General features: G+C 31.6%; 1 protein-coding gene across 1 annotated transcript in view; it reads right to left on the reverse strand.

Moving 5' to 3' along the window:
* The window catches only part of LOC111709961 (neural cell adhesion molecule 1), a 78923-nt gene extending 70292 nt beyond the window's left edge, over positions 1-8631 (reverse strand). Inside the window, exons 1-8 of the mRNA XM_023483945.1 lie at positions 8540-8631; positions 6955-7000; positions 5496-5559; positions 5114-5191; positions 4292-4353; positions 1788-1897; positions 1522-1563; positions 901-945 (exon numbers count right to left, since the gene is read on the reverse strand). Coding sequence (XP_023339713.1) covers positions 901-945; positions 1522-1563; positions 1788-1897; positions 4292-4353; positions 5114-5191; positions 5496-5559; positions 6955-7000; positions 8540-8621 — 529 coding nt within the window. The 5' untranslated portion in view covers positions 8622-8631. The remainder of the gene's footprint in view (positions 1-900; positions 946-1521; positions 1564-1787; positions 1898-4291; positions 4354-5113; positions 5192-5495; positions 5560-6954; positions 7001-8539) is intronic.
* Positions 8632-10015: the final 1384 nt, after the last annotated feature.

Below are 10015 nucleotides of genomic sequence, written 5' to 3' on the forward strand. Positions count from 1 at the left end.
ACTGGACTGGACTGGACTGGACTGGACTGGACTGGACTGGACTGGACTACTACACTACACTACACTACACTACACTACACTACACTACACTACACTACACTACACTACACTACACTACACTACACTACACTATAACAAAGAATTCCTTACAAAGCATAAATTTTGAATATGCACTTTAAAAATAAAATAATTCAAAATTGTATATCTAATTTAGCTCTGCTTCTTGATGCCTAGGTTTTGACTGGACCAAAATTAATTAAACTCAAGAGCCGAGGTATTCAGAATTGAGAAAACCATAAATAGTTGAAATTCATTTCCGCACTGCAGTCCTATTTTCAAGATATGCAACCAGCCTAGAACTTACTAGAAACTTTGATATAGTTAAGGACAATCTTGTAAGAAGACGTTTACCAATAAAAAATTATTGCATTTCCAATCTGAATCCAATATAATGTAGATTGTGAATTATTGTGTATTTTAGGATTTTTTTATATGCAATTAACGGTTCAGCTGCAATGAGAGGGTCAAAATGTGAAAGTTTTAAAAATTTAATATTGAAGTAAAACGGGAGCTTTATTAACCGATTTAAATCAATTAATATGTCAGATGTCAATTTCGGACATTTGGTTGATGTGTCCTGAGTAATGACTTTAATTCATTTAAATCGAATTAAATCCTTTTTATTTAAAAGCTGTCAGCTTTGGTGTAGCCGCAAAGCGGCATCTATTAAGTATTTAGGATAATCAAAAAAAAAGTTTTTTATTCTTCTTTTTCATCCAGTAAAGTACAAAAAGTACTGCACGTATTATATAAGTGAAAAAGTGAATCATCCAACATATAGCTTAAAAGAACGAATTAAACTAATGATGAAAGAAAAATTTTCTTTATTAAATCATTTACCGCTAGAATGTGGGTCTCCAACATATCGTCCAATCCTTCCCCATCCTGAACATTTCATTATAAGCTTATTAAATCTGTCCTTAAGCTTTTGAGTTTTGAATCAGTAAAATACAAATAAACTATGAACAAATCTCAATATGGGTTTAAATCCAAGTAAAATTTGCCAAGAACCGAAAACAACCTTAGTAAAAATTTAGTAATTTGACGTTATTGGTTATTTTGGTTGCTTGAGCGTCCAACAATGAACATTGAAATCGCAGTCATTAAACACATTTGTGAATGTCTTTTTTTGGACTAATTTTAGCCTTTAAATATTGCTTTCTATGCCGCCATTTTCTTTGTTGTGCATATATATATATATATATATCTTTATAATATATCAATATACACAGTGTTTTGTTCTATTATGACTCAACAGTATGGCTCAACTCATAAGATTTTGATTTTGCATTTGGCGGGGCTTGAACTATGAATCCTTGGATTACGAATCAAACACGCTTACCACTGCGCCATCAATTTATATACATGTAAGTGTATATATATATATATATATATATGTATGTATATATAATATACAGATGCCAATATTGCAAAAGACAGGATGTGGTTTAACTTTCTTACCTATAACTGTAGCAAGATCAGGAAAAAGCAGTTGTCCAACTTCTAGATATAAATAGATTAAAACCGAAAGAAAAGAAAACCAAACATATAAAAAATATTGTAATTTTGATTTTTTTACGGCTAGGTAGGAGGTACGTACTAAAAAATCAAGCATATAAAATATTTTATATTAAAGTTAACCGAACATAATGAAATGACTCACAATCTCTCTATAGGATGTTAGGACGTAAAGCGCGATAAATTCCTAGTGTTTTGATCAATTATACCCGGAAGACAAATAGGAGTAATGTATGAACTGGGTTTAACTGCTCTGTCTAGCTTGAGAATAGCAATGTCATATTTTGGATCCGATTCTAGGAAACCAGTCTCGACCAATCTAAATATAACACGTTATTTGTAAAAATGATTAGATGCGCTAATTCTCGAAGGATGAATATTCGTTCTGTTAAACCAGTGCTCTTAGATTCCCAATTATGTTATATTTAATGTTTTACCCCCCCCCCCCCTTTAAAAAACAGATTTTAATCATCGGATATGTAGAATAGTTGTGTCTATATCTTGATACTAAACATTTGAAGTATCCTGGTGTATACGTATATCTTGATACTAAACATTTGAAGTATCCTGGTGTATATATCTTGATACTAAATATTTGAAGTATCCTGGTTTATTTATCTTAAAACAAAATATTTAAAGTATCTTGGTGTATATATCTTGATACTAAATATTTGAAGTATCCCGGTGTATATATCTTGATACTAAATATTTAAGTATCCCAGTGTATATATCTTGATACTAAACATTTAAAATATCATGGTTTATATATCGTGATACTAAATATTTGAAGTATCCTGGTGTATATATCTTGTTACTAAATATTTGAAGTATTCTGGTATATATCTTGGTACTAAATATTTAAAGTATCCTGGTGTATATATCTGATACTAAATATTTAAAGGATCCTGGTGTATTATATCTTAATCGTAAATATTTAAAGTATCCTGGTTAATATATCTTGATACTAAATATTTGAAGTTTTCTGGTTTATTTATCTTAATAGCATTTAAAGTATCCTGGTTTATATACCTTGATACTAAATATTTGAAGTATACTGGTTTATTTATCTTGATACTAAATATTTAAAGTATCCTGGTTTATATATCTTGATACTAAATATTTGAAGTATCCTGGTGTTTATATCTTGATACTAAATATTTGAAATATCATGGTTTATATATCTTGATACTAATTGTTTGGAGGATCCGGGTGTATATATCTATAACTCCTTTAAAAAAAAGGCAATCCTTCGAGCCAGATTTGAACCAGCGACCTACGGATCTTGATACTAAATATTTGAAGTATCCAGAGATGGAATTTAAAGAATTTGAGCCGAGGTTTAAATCCGCTAAAACCCGCGCAGTTTAAAGTAAGCGCCGGCTTAAATCTTGAAACCTTTAATACACTTTTAAGTGGAACCAACCATATTTAAACCGCGGCTTAAATTTAAACCGCCGCTCAAATTCTTTAAATTCGGCCACTGGTTTATATATCTTAAAGGGAGTGATCGTGAAAAATGAAAGGGGGTATAGGCTTAATGCGATAAAAAAGCGCTTTTGATCGCTACTAATCTTACTTCTATCTGTTGCGTCTATAAGGAGAAAATTGTTAAAGACGTCTCATACCGAATAACTTAGCGGCCATACAAAGTGAGAAAATTGCAACATACTACGGAGACCGTAAAAAATCAATTTAATTTCTAACAAAGCATTTAGATATTACCTATAGTCATCGATTATCTTTCGCCACATTTGTATATAGTTTATGTTTTACAATATTTTATTTTTTTAGAAAACGTTTTCAACAGATTTCGAAAATTGTGAGTAGTGTGCGGCATTCTTAGATAGTTGCGCAAGCGACAAGAGAAACAAACAAATTAATTAAAAAATATTATAAATATTATAAATATTATAAATATTATCTTGATACTAATTGTTTGGAGGATCCTGGTGTATATATCTTGATACTAAATATTTGAAATATCATGGTTTATACTAAATGCTTGAAGGATCGTGGTTTATTTATCTTGATACTAAATATTTGAAGGATCCTGGTGTATAATATATCTTTATACTAAATATTTGAAGGATACTGGTTTACATATCTTGATACTAATTGTTTGAAGGATCGTGGTTTATTTATCTTGATACTAAATATTTGAAGGATCCTGGTGTATATATGCTGATACTAAATATTTGAAGGATCCTGGTGTATATATCCTGATACTAAATATTTGAAGGATCCTGGTGTATATCTTGATACTAAATATTTGAAGGATCCTGATGTATTTGTCTTGATACTAAATATTTGAAGTATCCTGGTTTATTTATCCTGATACCAAATATTTGAAGTTTCCTGGTGTATATATCTTGAAACTAAATATTTGAAGGATCCTGGTGTATATATCTTGATACTAAATATTTGAAGGATCTTGAAGTATTTATCTTGATACTAAATATTTGAAGTATCACAGCCACCCCGAACTAACCAGAGTTAGAAGCATTTGGTTTCTTCTATTTGAAATAAAACGTGTTTTGGTCTATAATTTAACAATATTAAAACCTATAGATTTGTTTATTCTATACTTTTTCATTCAAAACGTATATGCCGACAAAAAAGTATTTAATACTATGTATTTGAAGTATTCTGGTCTATATACATTAATAGTTCAAGGATCCTGGTGTATATATCTTGATGCTATAAATATATTAACCTGATATTGCTTCTATAGTCTGGATGCAGGAAAAGGTTCACAGCATGATATGTTCGGGTTTCCTAGGCACACAGTTATGATCAATAAAAGTTTTATTTTTTTACTTTTTCGACTATTTCTTATTTTCTCTAACAAACACAGTTTTTTGCTCAAATGCAAAATGATAAATGCATCACATATATTTTTAGATTTTTATATCTCTAATCTCTAAGAATATTTCTTTTTAACTACCCCCCACTCACACCCCACCCCCACCCAATATAAAAAATTTATGATAAAAAATTTTCTAAGGGAAACTCCTTCGTAAAATAGACATTTTTAAAGATAGATGAACAGTGAACACTGAACAGTCTTAATTTTTAAACTAATTAAACTAATATTTCCTCTGTGATGTTAAATCTGAATTTTAAATGTAAATGTATAAAAAGATTATTGTCCAAATCTACGAAAACACCTAAAATTTTTCGAAACTCTACACCCCCCCCCCCCCGCCTCTTTCCCGTAGACCTCATAAAAGCTTTATAAAGCCGAAGCTAGTGTTGTGCATTAAACGGTGTGATAATTACAGGTTTAAGTCCTGGTTAATCTAAACTTTAAAATTCTAGAAACCTTAAAACTTTTAATGGACAATATAAAGAATATAATAGCTAGACATAACAAATTTATCACATCTTCCATTAATATTTGATCAAAAATTTCCAAATTAAAAGACCAACTTCCCATAGCGACTAAAGTAAGTTTGTTCCTATGGGCATTTGTATGCAAAAAGTAATCTTTGAAAACCTGAACTGTAATTGGTTCTGAAGAATCGAATAAGCCTACCTGATTTGGCCGCCGATTCACGTAATCATATTCCCCAAGCTGTACTTTGAAAGTCAACTCGTCGGCCGGAACAGGTCTCTAAAAAATAAAAAAAATCAGCTTCCGCTGGATTCATCTGTTTCAAAAACGTTGATTGAAATATAATTTGAAAATTTTTCGACATATAAGCTTTTTGTGATACACTCATTTATTTAATTAAAAGTAATTAAGAAAACCATCGATCAATAATTACTTTTGCATATGAGCATGATTCCTCTAACCTTTTTAACTCTAACACGCTAAATAATGATTCTCCCTCATTATTTTTTCAGGGGATGGATATGGAAACAATTTTCCACGCAACTAATTTAAAGCTTTAATATCCCTACCCCTAGCTACCCACCTTACATTCTGGATGAGCTTGATCTTTACAGTAGCTTGTACAATGTCCAGCTGTAGCAACAAATCTACAGTACAGTATAGATAAATAGGTAACGGGGGGGGGGGGGGGGGGGGGTTGAGGTTTGATTGTTTTTTACAGTATCTTATAAAATGACCAGCTGCTGCAACAAATCTACAGAACAATATATTTCAATAAGATATGTGTACCAATTCTTCCTTTATTGTGATAAGGACATGGGGGGGGGGGGAGTATGTTTAGCAGCTAGTGAGAGGCGTCCCTCGCTCAAAGTGAATAAATACCATAGTGGGCCAAACTCATAGTTGGATTGCGGGGCCCTTATAATCTGTTTGTAATGCGTGTACACTGTACAGTGTACAGTGTGAGCTACTTCTGTTTAGAAACTTTATACTAGAACTTACGTGAAATTACAGAACACAAAGTTATAATGTTAAAACAAAAAATTACAAAGACTTTAGTGAACAGTGACCAATAAATAAATAGTGTAATATTCGTTTTATAGACATTATGGATGATTGTTGACAAAGAAATGCATAATTTCCTGCAGAGATACTAATAAACGAAGGTGTTAGAGAGAAACAAACGCCTCAGATGATTAGATCCAGAAACTGCATTATGAAAGGTTTTATATTATAAATGTGATTTTAAGTGATCATCCATTAACAACTGTTATCTAAATTAGATTATCTCAGATAAAAAAAAATTAAATATTTATGGTCTGAATTACTAAATGAACATGCAGAAATTGTAATTAACATTTTATAATTAAGTTAAGGTTTCTGAAGTTTCCAGTTGAATTTCATAAACCAAATTCGTTATATAGGTTGAAGCTTTTGGAAGAGTTAACAGATGTTGAATTAATAAGCCCATGGTATTATCCGTAGCTGAGAACGAAACTTTAGTGCATATCATAATTTTTTTGATGAGAATTATTTTTAACTGAGTAAATTTCAAGTTTTTGTAAAGACAAAATAAATAGTTGTTAACTATTTCTAGTCCTCCATCATAAATTGGTTTCCGAAAAAAAGATATTTTACCAAACCAAATAATTGCGCATGGCCCAACTAGTCGTCTTTATTTTGTCTGTTTCACTTTAGTATTTATTCACTTCGTCCCTCTCCACCCTATCCGGCAAAAGACATTATGGCCGATTATGTAAACGTGCAATGCTTTTACATGCATAAATGGCACATATATATTATCTATTCATTTTCTGTTTGGGTTTTGATAATGTAAATAATCCCGTATGTGTGGCCGTTATTCACTTATTATGAAACAAAATCTTTAAAAAGTTAGAATGTTTCAAGGAGACATTTAAAATCGTAGCGCGGCCGGTGAGAATAAGCAAAAGCAACCCCCCCCCCCCTCTCCCTTCGGCAGTTTAAACTGGGCATAACAGAAATATTGTTTAGTTCATGCTATGATAAAGACCTGGAATTACCTTAGCGAAATAAGTGTTCCAGCACACATTTTATCAATATTATTTCCTAAACATCAAAAAAAACATTTTATTTATATCATTTCCCTAAACATCAAGAAAACATTGTATCTATATATCACTAGCTTCCTACACATCAACAAAACATTTATCTATATCATATACTTTTCCTATACATAAACAAAACATTTTATCTTAATCATATACTTACCAAAACATTAACAAAACATTTTATCTAAATTATTTCCAAAACATCAACAAAACATTATATATATACTTACCAAAACATTAACAAAACATTTTATCTAAATTATTTCCAAAACATCAACAAAACATTATATATATACTTACCAAAACATTAACAAAACATTTTATCTAAATTATTTCCAAAACATCAACAAAACATTATATATATCCTTTCCTAAACAATAACAAAAAATTTTATGTATATCCTTTCCTAAGCCACAAAAAAAACATTTTATCTCAATCATTTCCTAAACCACTTTCCACTAAACCCTACTTATTTAATGGTGAATCATCAACAAAACATTTTATCTCAATCATTTCCTGAACATCAACAAAACGTTTTATTTATGTAATTTCCTTGAACATCAACCAAAACACATGTTAAATTATGTATAATAACATTTCTTGAAATAAACTCATAATTTTTGTGTTTCGAAAACCGTGCTTGTACCATGACCTGAAAAAGGAATTGAGTCTTTGCCACCAACTCTGAATTTATAATCCCTATATCTTTAGAATTAAATGTCGCAAATCTTTGATATTTCAAACTTACATTATTTGATCTAACAGAATTCATAGTTTGAAATATCTAAGGTCTACGACATTGGAATCCAAAGATATAGGGATAAGAAAAGTAGAGTTTGTGGCAAAGACTCAATTCCTTTACCAGCAGGATGTGGGAAAATATGGTATTTTAATTTTATTAAAATACATCATCTTTAATAATTAATTACAAGGAAAAAAGATGATAAACGTTTCTGATATGAATGAAAACTTCCACTAATATTTATAAACTAAAATAAAATGACTTGCTAGTACTTTGGAAAGAAGATCTCAAACACCTTTTAAAAAGATTTTTGCCCAAAAATGGAAACCAAAAAAAACAATGAAATTATTTTCTTTTGCAACTAAACTGTTTGAAAATCCTAAACATTTTCAGAAATGTTTGAGTTTAGCCTTTATACATTATACATACATTTCGGAGGTAAAAGAAAAAAACAAAGGCTTTTTATATTCTGGTTCTCACTATATATATACATTACAATACAATCTAGTTTGTCATTACAGTTTTAAGATTTGAATTGGGTTTAATTATACTGGTTTAAGATAAAATTAATTAATTAATCGAATTCTTTAACTTTTTGCCTCTAGAACAAACAGATGTCAGAAAAAAAATCAAGTTTCGTTTGAGCCACTACATTGTTCCACTGAAAAGGCCCTAAAACGATTCAAATTGGTGCATTTTAAACCTTTATCTATTAAAAAATAACTTCTCAGATAAAAAGATTTAAAAGTATTTTTTTGCATCGAAAAAAATCTTTAAAAAAAATAACAATTTTACCAGTAACAGTAACAATCGCAGCCCAGGGAAATTGTTTAAATCCTGCTTCTAAACCTCCCAGTATACGTTCCTCAGCTCTCATGGAGACTCCGCAATCTAGACATATATTTGTTGACGGAAAACAGCAACACGCTAGACAAATCAGGATAATAGGCCAGTTAGGATTCTGGTGGGGGATGTTTTTTTTCCCCGGACAATTCTTTCCCGATAGGCCGCACAAATACGCACAACAGAGTAACCCCGTCTCAGAAATTCGATAACAAAATCTTTATTTCCTAAAAAATAACATAAATTATAGGTCATGGTTACTTGTACAATGTTATAATGAATATTTTTTTAAAAGAGATTTTTTTGTCCCCAGGACGTGATCGGGTTGTTACGATCAAATCTCGGAATTTTTTCTATTGCGAAAGTTTGGTGTTGTCTGGGTTTTTATATTGATCTACCAGGGGTTGTAATCTGGCAGCACATTCATCCATCCACGCTTCATTCATTCTGAGAAGAGGGTTGACAAGATTCCAGCTGCCTAAGATTCTTCTTAGGCCTGAGAATATAGAGTGCAGGAATCCTTCTGATATACTGGAATGAGGCTCGGGTGCCGTACTGATAGGAAACATCACACTCATTGCTCCCTAACATCTGTAAGCCCGGATTGGATACCCCCAGGTACCTATAGCTGGCAACCATAGACTCTCCCTGCTTGTCCACCATTCCTCTCTTCATCGTCATTCACTTGGATCAATCCCACTTGAAGCTTCTTTCTTGTTGAGTAGAAAGCACGCACCCTTTCACTGCGAGAGTTGTTGACAGCCGCCCCTCTGTCCTCCTACATCCGTCAGGTGGTCATAACTGCTAAACCAGATATCGGCTTCAGATGTTTTTGAAACCACAGGTTTGTGTGGAGTACGGGAATCGAACCCGTGAACACCAGTCTGGACACCAATCCAGTTACTGGCTGTGGACAAGTGTGCTTAACTTCAGTGATCTAACGAGAACTGGTGTCACACACTCTCCTCGCCACCCCACGAATATTAATATAATGAATATTAATAGTAGAAAAAATCTTACGAATTATTTGGGGATGGTCGGGGGTGACTTATTGTTGATCAGTATTGAAATACGTTTTTTTAACTTCTGAAAAATTACAGTTGAATATTTAACGAAATTCACTAATGCTTCTTATGAAAATATTTTGCTTAACTTTAATGATTTCACAACAACGAAAATATTTTAAGCTCTGTGGGAGGAGTACAAAGGGAATTGCGGGCTGAACATTTGGTTTGGCTGTCTCCGAGAGGAGATTCAAGTTGAAGATGACATTTTGGAGAGGTCTTAAAATTAATGGTTAACACTGGCCCCAGGTAGGGTTTAAGGATGTTATGGTAACATACGAGAATAAAAACATAACCATTAATTTGTTTACAACATCTAGTTTGAATGATTGATAGGTACTAGATTGATTGATTGAAATAAACA

This window comes from Eurytemora carolleeae, unplaced genomic scaffold, assembly GCF_000591075.1.
Source record: "Eurytemora carolleeae unplaced genomic scaffold, Eaff_2.0 scaffold1019, whole genome shotgun sequence".
Classification (NCBI taxonomy): domain Eukaryota; kingdom Metazoa; phylum Arthropoda; class Copepoda; order Calanoida; family Temoridae; genus Eurytemora; species Eurytemora carolleeae.